At 45.4% G+C, this 27,943-nt stretch overlaps 1 protein-coding gene across 7 annotated transcripts in view; it reads right to left on the bottom strand.

The window, feature by feature from the left end:
* pcgf5b (polycomb group ring finger 5b) overlaps positions 1–27,943 on the bottom strand; it is a 340,525-nt gene that overhangs the window by 16,919 nt on the left and 295,663 nt on the right. Inside the window, exon 9 of one of the 7 annotated variants that reach the window (XM_072479031.1) lies at positions 26,130–26,261. The exons of 5 other annotated variants lie outside the window; for them this stretch is intronic. In XM_072479031.1, the coding sequence (XP_072335132.1) occupies positions 26,130–26,261 (132 nt within the window). Of the gene's footprint in view, positions 1–12,009; positions 12,136–26,129; positions 26,262–27,943 lie in introns of those variants that run through there. One more of the 7 variants, XM_072479029.1, reaches the window with a different exon arrangement.

Genomic DNA, 27,943 nt, shown 5'->3' with positions numbered 1-27,943 from the left:
TTCAGAGCTGAAATGAATAAAGTATGATCTAGAAAGTCTGTCTTTACACTTTGTAGAAAAGTGTTTCCAAGTGAAAACAACTGAAAGAGATAAATACACACTCAGCTGGATAAGATGTTCCAAGTTTAATTAAAACTGTAACCAGGCTCTGTCTAATTACAAAGTAATTAGTAGAAATGCATGTTGAATGTAATAATTAGCAGTTGACTTGCAATTGATTACCAAGAAATAACAAAGGCAAAAACTGCATTCAAAATGAATCCATCCGAGTATTTCTACAACTCATACTGAGTTCTACCTTGAAAACCCAATCAGTCTGTAATTTTTTTCCCCCCTTTATTCTATTCTTCAATTGATACTTGTAATATTTCAATTGATTTAATGTGTTATAATAAATAAGGCCAATGAACAGCTTGATTAGCTTAACAACCTATTAAGTACCGTGATTACATGGTAGTCTGCAAAAAAGCAACATAAAATTAAACAACATCTGTTTTATGTTGTGCAACATTGGCATAAGTATTTGGAAACACAAGAACAAAAAGGCCACAAAGAAAAGCATTGCAACAACTTAGCGATCCTGTGCCTTCCTTGCCTTGAGTTCAAGACATTGTTGGATTTTTGCAAATAAAACTACTTCATGACCGAGATAGTCAATAATAACAGATGGTTTGAAGTGTGAGGATTGAAATAAGGCCCAGAATTTGAATTACCCCAGTTTAGAACAATGGATATATTTCTAATTCATCCATCGCAAACCAACCCAGAGTTAAAATTGGGCCTTAAGATTTAGGCAGCTGCAGTGGGTAAGAGAAACACTCTTTATTTACTTCCAGAGAGAATTCCGTTGCATCACTTTTTAAAGATTCATTATTTGTCGCTGGCTAGGTCATCACTTATTGCCCATTTCTAGTTGCCCTTGAGGAGATGGTGATGAGCTGTCTTGTCCTGAGGTGGAGGTACGCCCACAGTTCTGCAAGGGAGGGAATTCCAGGATTTGGATCCAGCGACTGAAGGAACAGCGATATATTTCCAAGTCAGGATGGTGAGTTATTGGAGGGAAGCTGCAGTGGTGCTGTTCCCAGGTAACTACTACCAATGTCCTCCTAGATGGTAGCAGGAGTTGATTTGGAAGGTGCTGCTGAAGGAACATTGGTGAGTTCTTCACACTCTCCCGATATCTAAGTCCAGTAACCAAATGTAAAATAGTGTAAAGTATAAAATTTGGAATTTGGGTGTAGGTTAGGTCAAAAAATGATAATCACGATGGCAGCGATCCATTTGCAATAGGAATGAAAGCTGGCGCAGCAACGACCCATTTTAGCACCCTTGCGTCCCTTGTTTCCTAAAAGGGAATAAAAACTTACACTTAATTTCAACTACCAGCAGAAACTCTTGAGTGCAAGCCCGCTTCACATAGTTTTGTCCTCTTTTGGCTCCACAGCAGTAGGGTACCAGGCAAGACCAGACCACAACTTTGTTTGGGTACCAGATGAGAACCTCAAACAATTTTTCTATTTGTAAAACTGTGAGGAATGGATACTTCGTCCAAAGGCGTGATGACTCTGACCATTGATATCTTTTATGTTAAAACACATTTTAATTTCACCACATTAGCATCAAAGAAATGGTGGTCCAATTATCAGTTAAACAGTTTGTAAATAAAAGGAAAAACTTGAACTTCTTATCTACATCTGCTACAAAGTCCAATTAAGCAGTCCAATATAGTTCAAATGCCACTTATAAATAAAGTTAACAAAACAGGTTGCTTGCTTAGCTGTGCAAAGGGTTTTGGAGCGGGATCCTTTCAAGAGCAGATTCAGTACATCTCTGTTTTTGTTGTCAGACTTAAATCCAATGCTGTTCAACTTAAAACCTTGTGCTGGATTCTCCATTTGGGAGACAAGGAGCAGGAGTCTCTTACTGCCGACGGCCAGAGATTCCGTTTTTATGCCGAAATTGGGGGCAGCGCTATTTTTCACATGCTCCTCCCTCTCAAAAACGGCATACTCGAGAAGGGGGGAAGCCGATCTGCTGGCAGGGGGTCCGGTGGGGGGTGGGGGTGCCCCACCCCTCCCCTCACAACGCAAATCCTGCCCCCCTGACTGACAAGTAGGGACATCCTTCTCCCCTCCCACCAAGAGAATTTCTGGGTCAACCCTTCCCCCACAGTACGCACGTAAGTGGGTAACACTGCTCCCACACTGATCCCTCTCCCACCAGAGGCCCTCCATATCAGGGAACTGCCCCCGATGAGAGCACTCCACCAAAACAAAGAACCCCCATATCAGAGACCACCCCAATATTAGAGACCCCCCACTAGAGCCTCCACATCTCTAAGAATCCCAATAAGTGTACCACCCAATATCAGAAAACCACATATCAGAACCCCCCAAAACAGAGAACCCCCATATCAGAGACCCCATAACAGAGATCCCCTCCATATGAGAGAACCCCTATAACAGTGAAACCACCATACCAGAGAACCAGAGAACTCCCAGAGTGCTCCCCCATAACAGAGAGCCCCCCTCACACACACACATCAGTCACCCCTGCCTGGAAGCTAAAGAGCAGTGCAGGCAGTAACTGTGAAAAATCAATGGTTTTTCACTCACCTGTCCCTTACACCTGCTGTCTCAGACAGATGCCTAGAGAGCAGCAGCTGTTACTTCATAGGAAGACAAACCCACACCATACGACTTTAAGCCCATGCACATTCTTTGATCTGCAAAGTTCGAGTCACTTCAAAGAGAAATAGCTTTTAGTAGGCTGTAATTGACAGATTCCAAACTGCCTGACGTCTGTGTGAATCCAGGCTGAGAGGGTCAATGTATCAGGGAGGTGTGGAGAATCTGGTATCCAGACCGTTAATAGGATGTGAATGGACCTATTTGCATCCTCCCACTGGCAAGTCCATGAACCTCGATGCCGCCACTAGTAGGGGACTGGAGCATCGACACGGATCTAGTTTTTACCCGGACACAAGATTCTCTGTCACATCAGGAACTCCGTTACCAGCGGAGTGCAATTCTCCCTCTTATAACGGATTGCTAAATTGCAGACACACATGGCTCCTCCCATTAATTACATCATCTGTATCACACTATGTTCCATAAAACGTTTAGCTGGGACTAAATTTAATCCCTCATAAATTATCTACACTCCAGGGAATCTCCAGCAATCATGCCAATATCCTATTAGTCCTTTATCTGTAACAAAGTAAGTGGCTGGAATGAATGATTCTTTCACTTTTTACGACACATACTGCCTGTATGTATTTTAAACCAGGGTTTATAATAACATTACTGCCAGAAATATGAAATATTGGGCTGGATTTTCCGATTGCTGACACTGTATTCGCATTTGGTGATTGACTGGAGAATCCGTTTTGATACCAAAATTGGGGGCGTGCAGTTTTTCAGATGCTCTGCCTCCTCAAAACCGCGTCATCGCTGAGTACACCACACAGGGGGACACTATCTGGCAGGCCGGATCCACGTGCATCCAGCGCAATGTTGTACGGCGTGACCACTGCAGGTCTCCGGCATGCGCCATTCATTCACACGGACCTGGCAATTCTCCATCCGTATCTGCAGGTAAAGCCGGGCTTTCAGTGGCACGGCTGCTAGCCCCCCCACTGGGCAGAGCATCGGTGTGGGGGCGGCGCCAACTTTTTCGTCATAAGAGTAGACACATGCTCCGGACATAGCCGTAAAATTGGAGAATGCAGCCCAATGTTCTCCCGTTGGAGCTGAATCGCACGAGTTTTACGATTCCCTTAGGGGACCGGAGAATCACAGGATGCTGGAGCATAGGGCATCGGGCCCACTAAATAGTTCCAAATGGATCTTATGCATTTATTTACAACCCTCCGCCAGCTCACATCGTGGACCTCTTTCACGCTGCCAGCGAAGGGGTCAGAGAACAGTGTTCGGGTCGGCGTCTCGTGCCAATCCCGATTTCCCCCCTACGCCCGATTCTCGGTCCCATCGGGGAACGTATTCTGGGCATCTTGAATTGGAGAATGCCGCTCAATAAATATCCATTTCTTACATTCATCACAACAGACATCATAGGATCCAACCTGTATATTAAAAGGGATGATCCGTCTCCTTGAAGCGGGATTACTATGGTGAACACCAGCATAAGTGGAGAGGGTACTCCATGGATGATATAATTGAGATAATATTTCTACAAAACGAATCTCAATCAGATCTTTAACTCCTCTCTGTGATGTAATAGGGATTACTTTGTCACGTGAACAGTTAACCTTCATGTGAAGGAAACAACTCTCCGCGGTTTTAAAGCAACTCCTGTAATTTCTGACCAATTTGGTTCCATTGGCAGATTCTACAGCACAGTAAGAACACTCATTGATGCCAAAACGTCACAACATATTCAGTTAGAGCACTTGCCAGAAAATTTCAGGCCAACTCAATTCACAAAAATGAGAAAATACAAAGCAAATCCCCGAGAGACTGACCTAGATTTTTTCTTTTCAAATGCTGAAACATTTGATGTTTATTTCAAGCATTCAATTTGTTTATTTAATTTTATCCTTCCAACTTGTTCACCAGGAAAGAAAAGGGGTTTGGGGGGGGGGGGGGGGGGGAGAGAGGATATAAGTTTGAAATAAGCAACAATGTTGTTGCACTAATTCTACACTCCTGATGTAGCATTTTCTCACAGACCTTTGGGATCCTGACATCGCGATCAAATGCGGATCCCAAGGCCACACTTTCTGGGAGCCAGATCGCAGGAGCCGTTTTCCTATGGACTAAATCGCTGGCTTTGAAAGCAGACCAAGTCAGGCCAGCAGCACGGTTCAATTCCCGTAACAGCCTCCCCGAACAGGCGCCGGAATGTGGCGACTAGGGGCTTTTCACAGTACCTTCATTTGAAGCCTACTTGTGACAATAAGCGATTTTCATTTCATTTCATTTCATATGAGCTAGCACCTGAAGCTTACAGACAATGGTTTCGAAATTTAAGGAAAGAATTTGGTCAAACATACATGGAGTTTGAAAGGCTCAAACAGAGTAATTTTGATAGGTGGATAAGGGCTTTGAAAATAGACCAAACGTATGAAGCTCTCAGAGAAATTATACTTTTGGAGGAGTTTAAAAATTCAATTCCTGATGTAGTGAGAACTCATGTGGAAGAACAAAGGGTTAAAACTGCGAGATTAGCAGCAGAAATGGCAGATGATTATGAATTAGTAGATTGGTTTCCGACATCAGTTTCAGCCGGTGAGGGATAGAAACTGGGGACATGAGAAATACTCAAGTGGTAAAGGTAAAGGTGATCTGATGGGAGACAATAAAGAGAGTATCCCCTCAGATTAAAAAAGAAATCCAGGAGGGTGGAAAAGAGATGAAAATTTTCAAATGTTTTCACCGTAATAAACCAGGCCATGTAAAGTCACAGTGTTGGTGGTTGAAGAAAAGCACTGGGAAGGCTGATGTGGTAAAACAGGATAAGACAGTGGGATTTGTTAGAGTGGTAATGGAAAGCCCAAGGGAAGCGAAGGAGGTGCAAATGATTGTACACCTGTTCAAGAAGTGATTGTTAAGAAGGTGCCAGATGTCTTTAAAGAATTTACTTGTGTGGGTAAAGTTTACTCATGTGTATCAGGAGGAGCAGGTAAAGAAGTCACAATTTTAAGAGATACAGGGGCTAGTCAATCTTTAATGGTAAGAGATGAGGAGTTATGTCGTTTGGGAAGAATGTTGCCAGAAAAGGTGGTGATGTGTGGAATTCAGGGTGAGAGGAGTAGCGTTCCATTATATAAGGTAAGGTTGGAAAGTCCAGTGATGAGTGGTGAAGTGATAGTAGGAGTAATAGATAAACTATCTTGTCCAGGAATACAGTTTATCTTGGGTAATGATATAGCTGGATCGCAGGTGGGAGTGATGCCTATGGTGGTTGATAAGCCAATGGAAAATCAGATAACTGAAGGGTTGAAGGACTTCTTTGGGGACCGAGCCCCAACATTGAGGGGCTAGGCCGACGCCGGAGGGATTTCCGCCCTGCCAGCTGGCGGAAATGGCGTTTGTTGCCCCGCCAGCTGGCGGAAATGGCGTTTGGTGCCCCGCCAGCTGGCGCGGAAATGCGGCGCATGCGTGGGAGCGTCAGCGGCCGCCGACAGTTTCCCGCGCATGCGCAGTGGGGAGAGTCACTTCCTCCTCCGCCATGGTGGAGACTGTGGCGGAGGCGGAAGGGAAAGAGTGCCCCCACGGCACAGGCCCAACTGCGGATTGGTGGGCCCCGATCGCGGGCCAGGCCACCGTGGAGGCACCCCCCGGGGTCAGATCGCCCCGCGCCCCCCCCCCCCCCAGGACCCCGGAGCCCGCCCACGCCGCCTGGTCCCGCCGGTAAATACCAGCTTTGATTTACGCCGGCGGGACAGGCAATTTCTGGGCGGGACTTCGGCCCATCCGGGCCGGAGAATTGAGCGGGGGGTCCCGCCAAGCGGCCCGGCCCGGCCAATCTCCGGTACCGGAGACTTCGGCGGGGGCGGGGTTCACGGCGGCCAACGGCCATTCTCCGACCCGGCGGGGGTTCGGAGAATGACGCCCAAGGTCGCAAAGTCACAGGTTAAGACAAGAGGAGAACTCAAAGAGTGAAGATGAAGTTGAAGTGCAATTATCAGAAACGATTTTTGATCAGATGGTTGAAAAAGAACAAGAACAGGTGGAGGATGAGGCGGATATTTTTAGTTCAGGAAAATTGGCGGAGTTAAAACAAAAAGATACAGAAATAAAACGGATGTATTAGAAAGCATACACGGAAGAGGAATCTGAGTGTATGCCAGAGTGTTATTACCGTAAAAGTGATGTCTTGATGAGAAAATGGAGACTTGTACACATGCAGGCGGATGAAACGTAGGCAGAAGTTCATCAAGTAGTATTGCCGGTAGGGTAAAGAAAGGAGGTGCTGTGAGCTGCACATGAGGTACCAGTGGGAGGTCATTTGGGAATAAGGAAAACTCAAGCTAAAATCCAGAAACATTTTTACTGGCCTGGACTACATAAAGATGTAGTTAAATTTTGTCAATCATGTCAGACATGTCAAGTGATAGGGAAACCTCAAGCAGTGATAATACCAGCGCCCTTAATACCCATTCCAGCATTTGAGGAACCTTTTACGAGGGTCCTAATTGATTGTGTAGGACAGCTTCCTAAAACGAAAAGTGGGAATCAATATCTTTTGGCTATAATGGATGTGACTACTAGGTTTCCAGAGGCCATTTCAGTACATAATATTGCAGCTAACAGGATTGTGGTGGAGTTACTTAAATTCTTTACTAGATATGGACTGCCCACAAAATTCAATCGGATCAAGGATCAAATTTTACTTCAAAGTTATTCAAAGAAGTTATGGATAGTTGAGGAATAAAACAATTTAAATCAACTGCGTACCATCCAGAATCGCAGGGAGCGTTAGAAAGGTGGCATCAGACATTAAAGACAATGTTGACGGCATATTGTCAAGATTATCCAGAGGATTGGGATAAAGGAATCCCATTCATATTGTTTGCAATTAGGGATGCACCTAATGAATCTACCAAATTTAGTCCTTTTGAACTAATTTTTGGTCATGAGGTAAGAGGACCACTTAAATTGATTAAGGAAAAATTGGTGGGTGAGAAATCGGATATTACACTATTGGATTACGTGTCAAATTTTAGGGAACGATTAAATAGAGCAGATGAATTGGCTAGACAACATTTGAAAGTTGCACAAAATGTGATGAAACGGGTAGTGGACAAGAAATCCAAAGTTCGTAGTTTTGCCAGTGGGGATAAAGTTTTAGTGTTGTTACCAATGGAAGGTGAGCCTTTAAAAGCTAGGTTTTGTGGACCGTATCAGATTGAAAGGAAATTAAGTGAGGTGAATTATGTGGTAAAAACACCAGATAGAAGGAAGACTCACCGAGTGTGTCATGTGAATATGCTTAAAAGGTACTTTGAAAGGGAAGGAGCGAAAAAGGAGGTTTTAATGATTCTAACGCAAAGTGACGAATCAAATCCAGATGACTGTGAATTTGACATACCTCAAATTAAATTGGAAAATGAGGATGTTCTTAAAAATTGGGATAAATTGTTAAGTTACCTTCCAGAGGAAAAACAAACTGACCTGAAAGAGTTATTGATATCACATGGGCAAGTTTGTAGAGATAAATTGGGAAGTACTCAAATGGCTATACATGATGTAGATGTGGGAAATGCTGTTCCTATCAAACAACATCCATATAGACTTAATCCTTTAAATTTGGCACAGGTTAACAGAGAGATTGAGAGTATGCTTAAAAATGGCATAATTGAAGTGGGTTGCAGCCAATGGAGCTCACCCATAGTGATGGTACCTAAACCAGATGGTACCCAACGGTTGTGTGTGGACTATAGAAAGGTGAATGCAATTACAAGAACGGACTCTTATCCTATCCCACGTTTGGAGGATTGCATTGAGAAAGTGGGACAATCCGCTTTTATTTCCAATTTGGATTTACTGAAAGGTTACTGGCAAGTACCTTTATCTGAAAGGGCGAAGGAAATTTCAGCTTTTGCAACTCCAGATGGTATATACCAGTTCAAACCTATGCCATTTGGCATGAAAAACGCAACAGCAACATTTCAACGGATAACTAATAGTCTCTTCAGGATTACTCAATTGTGCGGTATACATCGACAATGTGGTAGTTTTCAGCCAGACATGAAAAGAACATTTAAAACATCTGAGGGAATTATTCGATCGACTTCAGGAGGCGGGTTTGGTGATAATGATTCCTTCCAAAATGAATTACCTCACATTTTTCTGCATTAAACTCCATTTGGCACCTCTCAGCCCAGCTCTGCAGCTTATCTATGTCCCTCTGTACCGTGTTACATCCTTCCACACTGTCCACAACTCCACCGACTTTAGTGTCATCGGCAAATTTACTCACCCATCCTTCTACGCCATCCTCCTGGTCATTTATAAAAATGACAAACAGCAGTGGCCCCAAAACAGATCCTTGTGGTACACCACTAGTAACTGGATTCCAGGCTGAACATTTCCCATCAACCACCACCCTTTGTCTTCTTCCAGCTAGCCAATTTCTGATCCAAACTGCTAAATCACCCTGAATCCCATGCCTCTGTATTTTCTGCAATAGCCTACCGTGGGGAACCTTATCAAACGCTTTACTGAAATCCATATACACATCAACTGCTTTACCCTCGTCCACCTGTTTGGTCACCTTCTCAAAGAACTCAATAAGGTTTGTGAGGCACGACCTACCCTTCACAAAACCGTGTTGACTATCTCTAATTAAACTATTCCTTTCCAGATGATTGTACATCCTATCTCTTATCTTACCTTTCCAAGACTTTGCCCACAACAGAAGGCTCACTGGTCTATAGTTACCGGGGTTGTCTCTACTCCCCTTCTTGAACAAGGGGACAACATTTGCTATCCTCCAGTCTTCTGGCACTATTCCTGTAGACAATGATGACAGAAAGATCAAAGCTAAAGGCTCAGCAATCTCCTCCCTAGCTTCCCATAGAATCCTAGGATAAATCCCATCCGGCCCAGGGGACTTATCTATTTTCACACTTTCCAGAATTGCTACACCTCCTCCTTAAGAACCTCAAGCCCTTCTAGTCTAGTAGTCTGTATCTCAGTGTTCTCCTCGACAACATTGTCTTTTTCCTGTGTGAATACTGACGAAAAATATTCATTTAGCACCTCTCCTATCTCCTTGGACATCACACACAACTTCCCACGACTGTCCTTGACTGGCCCCACTCTTACCCTAGTCATTCTTTTATCCCTGACATATCTATAGAAAGCTTTAGGGTTATCCTTGATCCTACCTGCCAAAGACTTCTCATGTCCCCTCCTGGCTCTTCTTAGCTCCCTCTTTATGTCCTTCCTAGCTAACTTGTAACTGTCGAGCGCCTTAACTGAACCTTCCGTCTCATCTTTACATAAGCCTCCTTCTTCCTCTTAACAAGTGATTCAACTACTTTAGTAAACCATGGTTCCCTTGGCCGACCACTTCCACCCTGCCTGACAGGGACATACTTATCAAGGACATGCAGTAGCTGTTCCTTGAGCCAGCGTCACATTTCAAATGTGCCCACCCCCTGCAGTTTCCCTCCCCATCCTATGCAACCTAAGTCTTGCCTTATCGCATCATAATTGCCTTTCCCTCATCTATAACTCTTGCCCTGTGGTATATACCTATCCTTTTCCATCGCTAAAGTAAACGCAATTGAATTGTGGTCACTATCACCAAAGTGCTCACCTACCTCCAAGTCTAACACCTGTTCAGGTTCATTTCCTAATACCAAATCCAATGTGGCCTCGCCTCTCGTTGGCCTATCTACGTACTGTGTCAGGAAACCCTCCTGCATACATTGGACAAAAAAGGACCCATCTAACGTGCTCGAACTATAGCGTTTCCAGTCAATATTTGGAAAGTTAAAGTCCCCCATAACAACTACCCTGTTACTTCCGCTCCTATCACGAATCATCTTTGCAATCCTTTCCTCTACATCTCTGGATCTTTTCGGAGGTCTATAGAAAACCCCCAGCAGGGTGACCTCTCCTTTCCTGTTTCTGACCTCAGCCCATACCACCTCAGTAGACGAGTCCTCATCGAACGTCCTTTCTGCCACCGTAATACTGTCCTTGACTAACAATGCCACCTCTCCCACTCTTATACCACCTTCTCTGAGCTCACTGAAATATCTAAACCCCGGCACATGTAACAACCATTGCTGTCCCTGCTCTATCCATGTCTCCGAAATGGCCACAACATCGAAGTCCCAGGTACCAACCCATGCCGCAAGTTCACCCACCTTATAGTGGATGCTCCTGGCATTAAAGTAGACACACTTGAAACCACTTTCCTGCCTGCCGGTACACTCCTGCAATTTTGAAACCTTACTCCTGACCTCACTACTCTCAACCTCCTGTATATTGGAGCTACAATTCAGGTTCCCAGACCCCTGCTGAACTAGTTTAAACCCTCCCGAAGAGCATTAGCAAATTTACCCCCCAGGATATCAGTACCCCTCTGGTCCACGTGTAGGCCATCCCGTTTGTAGAGGTCCCACCTACCCCAGAATGAGCCCCAATTATCCAGGTGTCTGAAACCCTCTCTCCTGCACCATCCCTGTAGCCACGTGTTCAACTGCTCTCTCTCCCTATTCCTCATCTCGCTAGCACATGGCACGGGTAACAACCAGAGATAATAACTCTGTTTGTTCTCGATCTAAGTTTCCACCCTAGCACCCTGAATTCCTGCCTTACATCCCTATCCCTTTTCCTACCTATGTCGTTGGTGCCTATGTGGACCACGACTTGGGGCTGCTCCCCCTCCCCCTTAAGGATACCGAAAACACGATCCGAGACATCGCGGACCCTGGCACATGGGAGGCAACACACCAACCGCGAGTCTCTCTCTCGTTCTCACAGAATCTCCTATCTATCCCCCTAACTATAGAGTCACCAATGACTAATGCTCTACTCCTCTCCCCACTTCCCTTCTGAGCAACAGGGACAGACTCTATGCCAGAGACCTATACCCCATGGCTTACCCCTGGTAAGTCATCCCCCCCAACAGTATCCAAAGCGGTATACTTGTTATTCAGGGGAACGACCACAGGTGATCCCTGTACTGACTGCTTCCTCCCAGCCCCTCTCACCATCACCCATCTGTCTTTATTCTTCGGAGTAACTACATCCCTAAAGCTTCTATCTATGACTAGCTCTGCCTCCCGAATGACCCGAAGTTCATCCAGCACCAGCTCCAGTTCCCTAACACGGTTTCTGAGGAGCTGAAGATGGGTGCACTTCCCACATATGAAAAAAGCAGGGACACTGACGGTGTCCCTCACCTCAAACATTCTGCAGGAGGAACATTGCACTGCCTTCCCTGCCATCCCCTCTAGATAAAACAAGAAGAAGAAAAAAGAAAAAGAAAAGAAGAGCTTACCTTATATTCACTAAAGCACTTAGGTTAGAGGAGGTGGAAGGGTGGGGGACACTACAAGTGTAGTGTCTCGGGTTTAGCAACTGCCCAACTTATATACAGAACCTACCCGATTCCCAAGCTGCACTCCGGCTCCCTCTCTCTCTCCCGCTCCTGGAAATGAATTTTTCAAAGAAATTGAATTCTGACCAGAAAAGGTATTCGATGATTGAGAAGGAGACTTTGAGTTTGGTGCTGGCTTTGCAACATTTTCACATTTATGTGACCAGCAATCCATCTGACACCATTATATATACTGATCATAATCCTTTGACGTTTTTGGAGCGATTCCGGAATAACAATGCAAGGCTGGAGTTTATTGTTACATTTAAAAATAGTACATGTGGCAGGATGGGAAAATGTGATAGCCGATTCTTTGTCAAGAATGTGACGAATGGAAGAATTTCGATTGGAAAAAGAAGAACAAAGAAAAATGGACTATATTATTATACCTGTTTGCGTGTGTTTTTTTTTTTAAACGAAAAGGTATATTTACTGTGTACATTTCTTAGTGGATGGTGCAAAAGTGGAAAATTAAACCATCTTGAAGTTGATGGTTTTTTTTTTCTCTTGGGGATGGTGTCATGTGAGAGTACCTTTAAGAAATGGATGTTTACGTAATATACCTTTAACAGATGAAGCTGATCATATTACTGAAATGATGTCACAGGGGGGAGCTGAGCTCACTTCTTTTTTTGGTTTCAGTTTGAGAAAACAGCTTGGATGTGCCTGTGTGTTTCCAGAGAGCTGCAGGAAGAAAAGCAAGGTGCTGGAGCTGAAGTCAACCAAGCTGATATATCTCTGCCACCCAACAGAAAATATATATTAACTGTGACCTGGTGTGTTACTGTTTTGAAGGTTTGAAGCCTTTTGTATGTTTGAAGGAACATTTTGAGGGATTATTTAGTGTTCTATTATTTTCGGGGTTATCTTTGAAGTAAGGGGTGTTTAGGGATCCAATGTTTATTTAAAAGGTTAAGTTGAGTTCATAGAATAAACATTGTTTTTTGTTAAAAAACACGTGTCCATAATTGTAATATCACACCTGGGGAACAAGCTGTGTGCTTCAAAAGCAGCAATCCATTAAAGGGGGAGGTTGGTTGAATTCCATGATACATTTTTGGGTTCTGAAAACACCTCTCCCATAACAATGTGGAATAATACCTCTTGTTATTCCCAGTAGAGTTTACCATACTTATGCATATAACTGCAACAGATATGTTATAAATTGAATGGGGAACCTGATCCATTTAAGTGATTTTGGCAAGCAAAACCTGACCAGAGCAGCATGAAAAATTGATGCACATATTAACATGACTAAGTAGTGCTGCTGTATAGGTAACCATGATCAAGGGTCAGTGGCACTCAAAATGTAGGATAGCAAAAAAGATTCATTCTTACTCTAATGGACATCTGAACTCTCAGCCAAGAATACATAATAAGGCTTCAGTAAGAGTCTGAGCCCAAGGAAAAATATTGCGAGACTGACAGCTCTCTGATCTCTGATCATAGATCTCTGATCTATGCTGTTAATTTCACAATGCTTATTTACACAAGATAAAGAGATTTCATGTGCTTGCAGTTTCTGCGAGTGATTCTTTAAATGGTCCAGGTGATTCACACTTTTATTGGCCTGTAGTAAAAAGGAGTTTTTTTAGAAGGTGGAAAGTTATCAATGAATGACTGTTTTAAAGCTTTTTTTTAATACATGCTTCTGTCACTATATGGTTCATTGATTCCATAGAGTATAGTGGGTGAATGAATGGGCATGGAACTACCATACCTTAGCATGGGAGCATGAGGTGCCACAGGGGTTGTATGAGGGAGGCGGGGGAGGTGTAAGATTGGAAAGTTCAAGGAATATAATTACATCTACAGTTCTGTTCATGTTTTGAATTTAGTTCATATATATATAAAATATCTGGGCACTTTCATGGTACTTGGCAAGGCTGAACAATATCAATCATTGTGCAGTTTTAGATCAAAGGAGAAGCAAAGAGTGTAAAAGGTGTTCCCATAGATTATTTAATTACTAACTCTCTAAGCTGAAGAGAGTGTACAATATAACAGCTAATTTTTTTAAATGCACTGTTAATTAAAATTGAGATGATTGTGAAAGAATGTCATTCACCATGAACAACAATAACTGAACATGGAAGTAACCTGGAGAGAAAGGCAGAATTGACCAGTATGAGCTATGGCTGTACACGTTTATGATCATATCCCCAAAGGGGAAGCCTTACCACCGGACTCCTACCTGCAACACTTCAAACATAGACTGTGAAGTTAGTTTCTAAGCCTATTTTGTAATGTTGGGCCATTGAATATTATGCTGTAATTAACCGTGCAATGGTATTAATTGCATTATAATAGATATTTTTAAGATCGTGCTAGTAAGGCATCTCTGCAATTGGGGACCATTGATGCCTAAGGCAATCAAACATTAAGTTGAGCTTCACCGACAGCAGAGTTAGCTGGCCAATAATCAATACCTTTTGGCCTAAGTTTCAAATTTCCAAGTAAGCTAATTTAGGCAATATATATGACATTCTAAATATAGACATTGCATTTTAGCCATCTGGGATGGCCACTTACAACTAGGAACACAGAAACTCACAAAGCCTAGAGGGCAAAATGGACAAGGCAAGACTCAGGCAGGCTCAGAGCCTGAAATGTATATTTGCAAGCAAGAAGTCCAGACGGTATCGAAACTCCGACCAATTAGCATGTTGATGGGGCCGATTAGCATTTGTGGCCCAACTTCACCAAAACAAAGGACTGGTACTTGAGCGACCGGTACAGTCCCAGACATTTCGGCACCACTCCCTGTTCAGTGGAAGGGTTAAACAACGGGGTCAGTGATCGCTTGGGACACGCCCAGCCATCCAGATCCCCGCCCATTTATTGGTTAGGAATCGAACAGAGTGATCAGGGATCACCCAATTAGTGGGATCCAAACTGAAGGACCGCCCGAAAGAGCACGAAAACCCCCAAGTATAAGAAGAGAGTTCGCCATATGTTCGTCCCCTCTTGGACCTAGTGCCCCGGCCACGACCATTTCCAAGTGCAGCATCACCAGAAGCAAGCCCAAGTTCAATGCTCACTACCAGACGGATGAGCCTAGCTGAGCAGCAGTTACTTCTCCAGACTCGATAGATCCAGAATCGAACAGCGGCCACTGTTTCTCTGACCTAAGCTGGGTGCCTGAAGTTAAGTACAGGTTGTTTTAGTCGATAGGTGTAGTTAACTAGTAGTGTTTATGTTGCATGACTAATTGTGTGTAAATAAAGTACCCTTGACCTTGAACAAACAAACTGGTGTTAGGCTCTTTGATCGATAGCCGGTTGAACCTTGTATTGGTATCATTTGATACCTGGCGACTCTGAGCATTAGAACACAGATATCAAAAGAAAGGAGGGCAAACTCCCTGATTGCCATAATTGGAACAGAGCGTCAGGAAAAGACAGCAAAAGGAAGGTGCAACAGTTATTGGCGACATCTGACGGGACTCGACCCAGAAATGACCGTGTCACTCTGAGAGAACCCACAGAAGTGTTTGAATTAGAGTCCAAAATTGGCAAAGTAAAAGAAATCACAAGCGAAGCCAGTATCGATCAAACCTCCAAAATTCGTAAGTGTGTAATTTGCATGCATACCATCAAAGGGATATAAGGTAAACTCAATAGATTTTGTTGCGTGAAACTTTCGGGAGTTGAGTAAACCGGAAAATAGCTTGAGCCGTACCTGTGTTTGCACCACTGCTTTATTCCCCTTGTTCCAAATTTCTGGTAGAGATAGAAGTAATTGTAGGGATGGCCATGAAGGCAATGGAACGCCTTTTGCATCCACAAGAGCGCGAGGTCGCAGCGACCAACAGATCAGAACAGTATCCCGTATGTGAAGAAGAGATTAGGAGATACCTAAAGGGGAAAGGATGGCCCTTATGGACGGAATTTTGCGCAAACGAGGAAACGGGTCCTGGCAGCAAAGAACAGACTTGGTGGGACAGCCTGACCGAGATCCACAAGAAAAGTTTAAGTAAGGTTCGTAAGCCGATGGCAATCGTGTCCTGTCTGGCACAATTGCGAGGCACAGAGGAGGTTGTGAGGATGCTCCGTAAGTAGCTTGAGGAGAAGGAGAGAAGTAGAGAGGGAGATATTAGTGAAAGCGAAAGATTGGGAGCAGCTAGCGGCGAAGGACAATGAAATGGATGATGTCAAGAGGGCACATCAATCTTGTCTCGACCACCTTAGCAGCTTCCAAATTCAGTATAATAATGTCATGTGAGAGTACCCTTTAAGAAATGGGTGTTTAAGAAATGTACCATTAAGAAATGGAGCTGCTCATGTTACTGGAGTGATGTCAGAGTATGGGTGGAGCTGAGCTCCACTTCTGCTTTTTAGTTTCATTTTGAGAAAGAACTTGGGTGCGTCTGTGTTTTTCAGTGAGCTGAATCTGAAGTTAAAAGTGAGCTGCACTGCTGTTGATCTCTGCTATCCAAAGACTATCTATGGATCATTTGGTGAATTCAGAAGAATTATAAATGTTTTCAGTCTTGAATGTAAACCCTAATGTGCTCCTGTTTGAAGGTTTGTTAAGCCTTTTGGATGTTAAAAGGACGGCATACAGGTTACTTAGTGTTGTATTCTTTGGGGGGTGTATTTGATTTACTGGTTGCTAAGATATTCACTGTTTGTTTTAAAAAGGTTAACTTGAGTTCATAGAATAAGCATTGTTTTGTTTTAAAAACCACTGGTCCATTTTCTGCTGTACCATACCTGTAGAGTGAGCCGTGTGCTCCCCATATCACAATCTATTAAAAGTTGTGGGTCAGGTGAACTCCATGATACACTTTGGGATTCTCTAAACCCTGGCCCATAACAATAAGGCTTACCAGGACACGGAACGTGCTCTGATGGTAAGAGAAGAAACAGAGAACCAGGTACAACAATTGAGGAAACAGTGCGATGATTTGAAGGCAGCCCTCCGAGCACTCCACAGTTCCACCACGGAACAGAGGCAGAGTTCGGTGGATCATGCCAAGTGCAGGCAACAAATTGCAAAATTGCAATCCCTGCTATCTGTTCAGAACGGGTTCAGAGACACCTTTGGCCCACAGCTAGATCAGGAAGACGGCCCCGATTGGCAGGAACTCAGTGAAACGGCCCTACGGTACGTGAGTGAGACAGAGAATCAGAATAGAGCCCCCCAGGCCCCGAAAAGGAAAGCACCCGCACCACCGACTGCACAGGCAGCGCCCAACCCAATGAACCCCATCACTACGCAGCGCAGGGTCACCATGAAAGACCAACCTGATTTTGTGTATACAACCACATTAATCATCACCCAGTTAAGAGATGCCCGCGATAAGATAGAGACTTTCCACCCAACATCAGACCCACACCACTTTTTCGAACTAGTGAAGCAAAGGACCCTCATGTACGGTTTAGACGAAAAGGAAGAGGTAAAGCTCATAGTTACGTGCCTTGGACGTATGAAGGATGACCAATTAGTTCAGTCCTTCCCGACCCACAAAATGTAGGAGGAGGTAGCCTCCAAGAGATGAAAACAGCCATTTTAGACGCCATTGGCTATAATAGAGGAGATCCGGTAGACGGACTCAACCGGTGCCGATAGAAAAAGGGAGAGCATCCAACAGCGTTTGCTGGACGCCTCTGGATCCACTTTACCGCGGTATTCGGTGAGTTATCCCGCGCCCGTTTATCAACAGACAATACTTCCTAATGGACCCGTACGCTAGTATCCCATGCCACAGAAGCAGGACAGAAGGCATGGGCCAGTTACGACCACTCAGGCCCGGCACACAATGAAGTGTGGGTTCTGAAGCGGTTATCGAGTGCTTTGGAACAGTCTGTACAGAGAAAGACAAAGCAGGAGAGAGTAGACGCCACAATGAATCCAGTAAGGGCACACCAAATCCCGCATGAGTAAATAAACGGAGAAGTAGCGCACAGCACCCTAAAACGCAGGAATGTTATTGCAGACAGAAAGAACATTACGCACGAGAATGTCAAGCCCCCCCGAAGCAGCAAAGGAATCAGCACACAAACGTTCCCCCCCCCCCCCCCCCCCCCCCAGAAACAATGCCAGACCCATCCACAGTGTTAGCGCCCGACCAGATAATTCGGCAATGAATGGCACCGATTGACGGTGTTCGGGCTCTCCAACTTGGGATGCGATACCCTTCGGGATAAGTCCGGAAGACCGGTAGTTGCAGGCACAGTCCGGGGACACCCCGTAGTGTTCCTTTGGGACACAAGAGGGTCCCAAACCACATTAAACTCCTCCACCATGTACCAGAGAGAGATATGGCCCACTACGGACACCATTACCCTTAGTGGCTTTACAGGTCACCTCCAGCAGGGACACATCAAAGCCCCTGTGGATGTACAGCTTGGCAATATTCAAACAAAACACTCGGTCGTGTTAGTAGATTTACCCCAGGAAGCAGAACACATCCTGGGCGTAGATTTCATGAGCGCACACAACCTTTTGTTCGACCCAGTTAATAGATGTATATGGAAAATGGCTAGGACAGCACGAGCCCCCGCCACACTCACAGTAGGAGACTATGCACATAGGATTAGTTCAGTAGGAGAGTACTGGTTTGATCCACAAACCATTACCAGACAAGACAGTTAGAGAGGTCTTGAACAGACATAAAGCATCGTTTGCCGAGCACAAGCACGACTGCGGCAAAATCCCAGGAGTGGTTAACATTACAGGTCCCGATCCTAAGCCCCAGAAACAGTACGGCTTCCCCCAGCAAGCCGAGGGAGAGATAGCCAAGGTAATCCAAAGTTAATTAATTCAAGGAGTGATTCGACCCATAGCATCAACGAACAATGCCCCGATTTGACCAGTAAGAAAACCAGATGGTTCATGGCGACTGACCATCGAATTGAACAAAGTGACCCCATTAGCAGCCCCCACTGTTGCCACGAGTCCCGACAGGGACTCCAGTCAAAATTTTTCACGGTATTGGACATTAGCAATGGCTTTTGGTCCATACCACTGGACAAAGCATGCCAGTATAAATTTGCGTTCACTTTCCAGGGACAGCAGTACACATGGACGTGCCTTCCACAATGCTTCCACAACTCCCCCTCCATTTTTCACAGACAATTGGCGAACGGCTTATCAAAATTTTCCCGCCCTGAATGCCTTGTTCAGTATGTGGACGACTTGCTCCTACAGACTGATACCAAGGAAGAGCACATTTCTCTTCTTTCAGAATTATTAGAACTGCTCACAACAATTGGATGCAAAATTAACCCCAAATCCTCCAGGAAAAGGTCACATATTTAGGTACGGTCATCACGCATGGCAAGCGTGAAATAGAACATAGATGTATAGACTCGATTGTAAAATTGCCTTTGCCCCAAAACGTTACAGCACTCCGGTCATTTTTAGGACTGGTTGGATATTGTAGAAACCACATAGACGGTTTCGCCACAAAAGCAGCCCCACTTTCCGAGCTCCTAAAGAAACAGGCCCCATGGAAATGGCTTCCACAGCACACGGACGCCGTGGATGCATTGAAATGCGACCTGAGCACAGCCCCCGCTCTGCAAGCCCCAGATCCACACTCCCGATATGCGATAGAGGTAGCGACCACCGACCGATCCCTTTCGGCTGTACTCCTGCAGGAAAGGCACGATCGTTTAGGACCCGTAGCCTATGCCTCACGAGTTTTAGATCCAGTAGAACAGGGATTTTCAGCCTGCGAAAGGCATCTGCTAGCAGTTTTCTGCGCGGTACAGTACTTCTCGTACATAACCGGACTCGACCCAATAACCATTTTGACCGAGCACACCCCGACACAGCTTTTATTGTACGGCAGACTAAAAGGCGGCACAGTCAGCCAAATTTGAGCAGCGCGATGGACCCTACTCCTACAAGGACGCAACATTATGTAAAACGGACAAAAACGCACACGTTTCCGGCCGACAATTTGCACTATGCAGGAACCCCACATGAGTGCAAGATCATAGTCCCCAAGCACAGTACAGGCCCCTTTGTTCCTAAGTCAGTACCGAGAAAGACAGGCATTCGACCACAGACGACCCAGCCCACAACCAAAGCATTGAGAATTTATGTAGATGGCTCCTCCACAGTCCTTGATGGAAAAAGGATCACAGGATGTGGTATTTATGTAGAGGACGCGCAGGGACGCGCTTTAGAAGAGATCGCTTTAAAGATGCCTGGAAACTTAGGTTTGCAGGCAACCGAGTTAGCAGCCATCACTTACATTATCCAGCATCCCGATTCGTTCCCGACCCCCGCAGACATATATTCAGAAAGTTTGTACGTCTGCAACAGCCTAACAGAATTCCTACCCTGTGGGAATCGAGGTGATTTATTTCCGCCGACGGAAAACCCCTACCCTCAGCCCCATTACTCAGACATATCCTCCAGACAGCGAAAGGCAGAAAATATGGCATAGTTAAAGTAAGAAGTCACCATCGTTCCTCCCCACCCGGTAACGTGAAAGCTGACGCCCTAGCGAAGGCAGGCTCACGACATGGCCACTTTTGGCAACCCCGCGAGAGTGCCCCAGTACACGCAGTTCAGGTCTCACAGACCAACATCCAGGACTTAGCCCAGGCACAGAAGGAAGACGAGGCATTGAAGGAAATTTTAAAAGGAAACTTCCCAACTCCCTACAAAAAGTTTAGGAATTCTTTAACGATCCATGAGGGCATCATTTTAAAAGATGGCATTTATGTAGTTCCCACCCAGGGCAGGAAATAAATCATTTGTAAATTCCATGGCGGACATGGACACCAAGGGATAGAATCCACCCTTGCCCACCTCAGACCTCTCTGCTGGTGGCCTGATTTGAAAACCGACGTATCCCATTACGTTGAAAATTGCTTGATTTGTGCACAAAACCCGGCTAGATATGCGAAGAAAGCCCAGCTACGACACACCCGCCCTGTAAATGGCCCGTGGACAAACCGTCAGTTAGATTATATTGGTCCTCTCGCACCCTGCAGAAATGGATACAAGTATGTGTTGGTGGTAATCGGCACATTTACGAAATGGGTCGAAGCGTTCCCCTCGAGAACAAATACAGCCAAGGCCACGGCAAAGATCCTAACCCTGCAAATTTTTACTAGATGGGGACACCCCCCGTAGTATTGAGTCGGACCAAGGTTCGCACTTTACAGGCAGGGTTATGAAAAACGTCATGACAATTTTTGGTATTAAGCAAAAGTTCCACATTGCCTATCACCCGCAGTCCAGCGGCAATGTGGAACGCATGAATCGGACACTGAAAGCCACACTTAGGAAAATAGTAGAGCAGCACAACACGACATGGGACACAGTGCTCCCATTCGCACTGATGTTTATTAGAAACATGGTGTCAAGTTCAACAGGATATACCCCCATACCCTCATGACCAGACGACCCATGAAGAGTACCGAGTATTTATTTGGACTTGATTTGGCCAGCCCCGCAGTCACCGCCCTGACCCATGAGAAAGCAGTCCAGCACATGGTAGAAAATATTAAAGCAGCACTGCTCGCTGCAGCTGTTCGACTAGGCGCTAATCGAAAGCAGAGCAAGGCCTGCTTTTGATAAGACAGTACACCCGACAGAGTAAAAAGTCGGACAGCAAGTGATGATCAACCCCAACTCATTCCGCTCCCCTAAATTTGCAGGACCCTATTCAATCTCAGACAAAGTAAGCCCCTCAGTTTATAAAATCACATATCTGAACGGAAAATCAGGATGGTTCCATGTAAATCAGCTTAAGGTTTATGGAGCGCAGTGCAGCCACTCGCATCACCTCTCATTGGCGATGGCAGACGAGGACCCACCCACTGACAACCCAATCCCCCCCTCCCCCAGCAGCAGCAGCAAGTCCACAGACACGACCTTGACCCCGCCCCCAGGATCAAATTTCACACGGACGCTTGATTCGGCTGCTAGCGATAGCGACAGCACAAATGAAGCCCCTGAGAAACCTGAACAATGGACACACAGACCAGGCCCCAGTCACTACAGCCCCAGAGACACCGATCAGGATATATTCAGCCCCTTTGAAACAATTTATTTGCCCACACTGGAACCTGACCCACCACCCGACGATTGCGACACCCCCCTTGCCCGACCGCCCTACGGAACATGAAACACTGGCACCGTGATAATTCCTGTCGTCTGACACAGAATGATGAAATGGGCCCCACATCGGCACACGCCGCATTAGCACGAAAACTCCATGCGCGAGTTTGGCACCCGGGAGATGGTGATGACTCTGAGTCTGACTCCCTTTGAGACCCTTTTCGGAATGGAACCTTGAGGTGTCCAGATGATGAGAGTCAGGAACCGATTGAGATTTACGGTGTCCTATACTCTGATGGATCCTGCCCGTTTTTTTTAGTTCGTTTTAAATGTTGTACGTTCTCTCTTGTACGATTTGTGTGTCTGCCTCACGGACACTTTCTTGATGCAGTCATAACTACTTTTCCGACGCCACATGGCAGTTAAAGAAACAAGTTTGTTGGAGCCCATATATTTCCAAATTCTTACCGCTCTTGGAAGGTCATTCAGGCAGTGGAGTAATGGTACTTATCCCCGTCCTGCCTGGGGATCCCCTTAACATTTGGTCAGCCAAACTCGGATAGTGGAGCAACGGCACTGGTCACCGCCTACCCAGGGATTCCACCCATTCTCGCCCTGGCGCGGATCATACGCACCTCATTCAGAGAATTGTTTTTGAAACTCTTTTGCTGTTCTTTTTTCATTCCTGTGGTTTAAAGAATGCATTTTGCCACAACATTTGTCCCTTTCCGGCGACCCTTCGGTTGCTATACCCCCCCCCCCCCCACCTACTATTTACATGATGTGGAGATGCCGGCGTTGGACTGGGGTGAGCACAGTACGAAGTCTTACAACACCAGGTTAAAGTCCAACAGGTTTGTTTCAATGTCACTAGCTTTCGGAGCGCTGCTCCTTCCTCAGGTGAATGAAGAGGTATGTTCCAGAAACAAATATATAGACAAATTCAAAGTTGCCAGACAATGCTTGGAATACGAGCATTAGCAGGTGATTAAATCTTTACAGATCCAGAGATGGGGTAACCCCAGGTTAAAGAGGTGTGAATTGTGTCAAGCCAGGACAGTTGGTAGGATTTTGCAGGCCAGATGGTGGGGGATGAATGTAATGCGACATGAATCCCAGGTCCCGGTTGAGGCCGCACTCATGTGTGCGGAACGTGGCTATAAGATTCTGCTCGGCGATTCTGCGTCCTGAAGGCAGCCTTGGAGAACGCTTACCCGGAGATCAGAGGCTGAATGCCCTTGATTGCTGAAGTGTTCCCCGACTGGAAGGGAACATTTCTGCCTGGTGATTGTCGCGCGATGTCCGTTCATTCGTTGTCGCAGCGTCTGCAGGACGACTTACTATTCCCAAAGTAATTCCCGACTGAAACTTCAACCACCTGGCCGGGCTCATTCCCCAACACCAGGTCCAGTATGGCCCCTTCCCAAGTTGGATTATTTACATACTGCTCTAGAAAACCCTCCTGGATGCTCCTTACAAATTCTGCACCATCTAGACCTCTGACACAAAGGGAATCCCAGTCAATGTTGGGAAAATTAAAATCCCCTATCACCACCACCCTGCTGTTCCTACATCTTTCCATAATCTGTTCACATATTTGTACCTCTATCTCATGCTCGCTGTTGGGAGGTCTGTAGTACAGCCCCAACATTGTTACCGCACCCTTCCTATTTCAGAGCTCTGCCCATATCGCCTCACTGCTCGAGTCCTCCATAGTGCACTCCTTCAGCACAACTGTGATATCCTCTCTGACCAGTAATGCAACTCCTCCACCCCTTTTACCTCCCTCTCTATCCTGCCTGAAGCATCGATATCCTGGGATATTTAGTTGCCAATCATGCCCTTCCCTCAACCAAGTCTCAGTAATAGCAATAACATCATACTCCCAGGTACTAATCCAAGCCCTAAGTTCATCTACCTTACCTACTGCACTTCTTGCATTAAAACAAATGCACCTCAGACCACCAGTCCGTTTGCATTCATCATCTGCTCCCCGCCTACTCTTCCCCTTAGTCACGCTGACTTCATGATCTAGTTCCTAACAGGCTTTAGTTACTACCTCCTTACTGTCCACTAATCTCCTCATTTGCTTCCCATCCCCATGCCACATTAGTTTAAACCCTCCCCAACAGCGTTAGCAAAAGGACGCCCAAGGACATTGGTTCCAGTCCGGCCCAGGTGTAGACCATCCAATTTGTAGTAGTCCCACCTTCCCCAAAACCGGTCCCAATGTCCCAAAAATCTGAACCCCTCCCTCCTGCACCATCTCTCAAGCCACGCATTCATCCTGCCTATTCTTTCATTTCTATTCTGACTACCACGTGGCACTGGTAGCAATCCTGAGATTACTACCTCTGAGGTCCGACTTTTTAACTTGGCTCCTAACTCCCTAAATTCTGCTTGTAGGACCTCATCCCGTTTCCTTCAGGTGCTCCGGTTTACTCCTACAATCGAAAGGTGTGCAGGTGAGGTTGATTGGCCATGCTAAAATTACCCCTAAGTGTCCAGAGAGGTGCAGGTTAAGTGGGGTTACGAGGCTAAGGTGCTCTTTCAGAGGGTTGGTGCAGATTTGGTGGGCCGAATGGCCTCCTTCTGCACTGTAGCAATTCTATGGAAATCAATTTTCAGCCTTAATTTTTTAATTATTTCACTCTGGGAAATGCTATGAGGCTCATTAGAACAACGATACGAATACCCAAGTTGATTAGACTTCAAAAGATCATTTTAAATACATTTAGTTTAACAGTAGCTCAACGTTTCCTGCTATGAAGTTTCATTTCCACATAGGCACATAGAAATTAGATAAGATTTGGCTACTCTTTTTCTTCAATAAATGTGGAAAAATTGATCAGCAATAGCTGAGTAAATGCTATTGTAGAAGAAGCCTCTTTTTGGGGTGAAGTGTGAAAAGCTCTGCCCATGGCACAGGCTCTCGCAGGAAATAGGTGCACTTGCAACATTTGTTTTCTCAGGGCACATTAAGGTAGTGAGTGCCACATGCACACATGGGACTTTGAGTGAGTCTTGAACTGCTCCAGCAGGTTGTCCAGCTGATATATTTTTTTAATTGCTGAACAATGAAAGTGTTTCACCTCGAACACATTGGCTGGAAATCCTTTTGAGTTGCTACTGTAATTTCCCTAGTAATGTGGCAGAAAGCCCAGTTATACAAGGAAAAATAGTAGCTCCGAGGGAATTCCCTGTCATAGTTTTTGTCACTTATTTAATACATATGTGCACTACCAATTGCCTGATGTGACAAATGTGTCCAGATGTTGGTTTGAAAGGGTTTAGTAGCTTGAGAATTTCATGCTGTGTTAACCTTAACTTTGCTGGGAAAAGATTGTAGTAAGTGATACAATTCTGTGGTACGCTGTCTTGTGAAGCAAAGGTGGCCAAAACAAATGTCCCCTGACTTGGAGCTTTCATGGACATCTCATGGATTTTAAACAACAGATCATTAGATTGTTTTAATTTGACTTCACAACTTCCAATGGTGAAACTTGAACTTGCAAACTCTTGGTTCTTAGTCCAGTATTATAACTATTACAATAAATTCCATGTAGTACAACACAACTAAATTTGCCTTTGAACCACACATCAGAGGCATACAATACTTCTGCAACTTAGCTAGTTGATGAAATCTCTTGATGACATGCCATTTTACCCCCACTAATTCAAATATGACGTAAGAGTACCCAATTTTTTTTTCCAATTAAGGGGCAATTTAGCGTGGCCAATCCACCTAACCTGCAAATCTTTGGGTTGTGGGGGTGAAACCCATGCAGACATGGGGAGAATGTGCAAACTCCACACGGACAGTGACCCAGGGCCAGGATTCGAACCTGGGTCCTCAGTGCTGCAGTCCCAGTGCTAACCACTGTGCCACATGCCGCCCTATTCAAATATGACATATCTTGTCCATCACTATATGCCTCTCAATGAATTAGAAAACAGTAATTCAATTGAGTAGCGATCAAGATGATGTCAACAAATTATGCTCATCATCTTGAAACCAGAGACTGTATTTGTTTCAGAAGCCGAAGGGGATCGGATCTCCCCACCACGCTCTCACTGGCAGCTGCAGGCTCCTTACCTGACCCTGCAGCCTGTGTCAGAGTGTTTCCATTGACTTCTGGGCAGTGAGCCTGTTTAATAAAAATGAAGCTGCAGGGTAGGGTTAAAACAGCACAGAATTCTGTCTGTGTCCCCTCCCCCCTACTCTTCAAACCCCTGCTCTCAATATCATGGAACAAAAGTGTAGGTTTGAAATGATAATTCAAGGAACAAGCAACACGTGAAACAGTGATGTTTTATTTAATCTGTAGAGACTGCAAATGGCTTTCTGGGACTCCAACAACATTTTCATTCATGTGGTGCATTTAACACAGTGAAACGTCCCAAGGAAGGTTACAGGAGTGTTATCAAACAAAACTTAACACTGAGTCACATAAGGCAAGTGACCAATGATATGACAAAGGGGTAAGTATGAAGGAGCGTCTTAAAGGTGACAGAGAGGCAGAAGAAAAATTTGCATTTATATCGTGCTTTTCGCAACTGCTAGACATCTCAACATGCTTTACAACCAATGAAGTAACATTTTTTTAAAAAAGTATTTTTATTGGGTTTGCACATCTTATATTTCAAAATTCCTACATATGACGGAAACCGCGCCAAAAAGGAAAATAATAAAGACAAACCAAAATCAGCACATATATTTACAGGAATTCTCTTCCCTCATGCTGTGGCCGTGGCCCCTCTTTAATCTGTTATGATCCCCAGTATGGCCAGAGCACGTATTTATAGATGTCCATTTACAGTTCAGTTTGGACTTTAGCTTGCCCTCGGACCAGTCCCCTGCAGCTTTGTCCCTTGTCCTCTCATTTGCGTGCCTTCGCCCCTCTCCCCCGTTGCCCCCCTACCCTTTCCACCACCCCCCCTTTCCTTTTCCTCTTTGTCCCATGGCTCGTTTGTGTCTCCACCCACTCACCCCCCCCCCCCCCCTCACCTACCCCCCACCCACTTTACTTATCTGGTTGCTTGCTACGAACAGATCTTGGAACAAGTTAGTGAATGCCTTCCATGTGCTGTGGATCCCTCTTCCGACTCCCAGATGGCAAATTTTATTTTCTCCAGCCTGAGAAATTCTGCCAGGTCGGACAGCCAGTCTGCAGCTTTGGTTGGTGCTGCTGATCGCCAACCGAGCAAGATTCTCTGGCGGGTGATCAGGGAGACAAAGGCCAGGCTGTCAGCCCCCCTCCCCATAGAGAGTTCTGACCTAAAACCCTGGAAACCACCACTTTTGGGCATGGTTGCACCCTCACTCCCACAACCTTGGATATTGCCTCAAAAAAGGTTGTCCACTACCCGACAAGTCTGGCGCAAGCCCAAAACACGTGGGTGTGGTTGGCCGGGCCTCCCTGGCACCGTTCACATTTGCCCTCCACCTCCGGTAAGAACCCACTCATTTGGTTTTTGGTTAGGGGCGCTCTGTGCACCACCTTTAGCTGAATTATGCTCAGCCCTGCGCACGTGGAGGTGAAGTTCGGCCTGTGTAGTGCTTCGATAGAGAGTCCTCCCCTTAACTTTATGACTAGTTATGACCAGAATATACCACAAGTCGTTTCCTCTTGGTAACTGGAACATCTCCGTGAGTTCCCCAGGGTTGCTACTTTATCGTCCTTGTACATGTCCCCAACCTTCAGTCCCCTCGTCCTGTCTCCACCTTTTGAAGGTGGCATTCCCTCACTCTTTCTACTGCCCAGTGGTAGAACTGCAGGTTCGGGAGGGCCAGGCCTCCCACATTTCCTTTGTAGGACCTTCTTTTGGA

This window comes from Scyliorhinus torazame, chromosome 16 (assembly GCF_047496885.1).
Source record: "Scyliorhinus torazame isolate Kashiwa2021f chromosome 16, sScyTor2.1, whole genome shotgun sequence".
In the NCBI taxonomy this organism is placed as follows: Eukaryota; Metazoa; Chordata; class Chondrichthyes; order Carcharhiniformes; family Scyliorhinidae; genus Scyliorhinus; species Scyliorhinus torazame.
The sequence above is the reverse complement of the archived record's forward strand: the minus strand, read 5'-3'. Positions and strand labels throughout refer to the sequence as shown.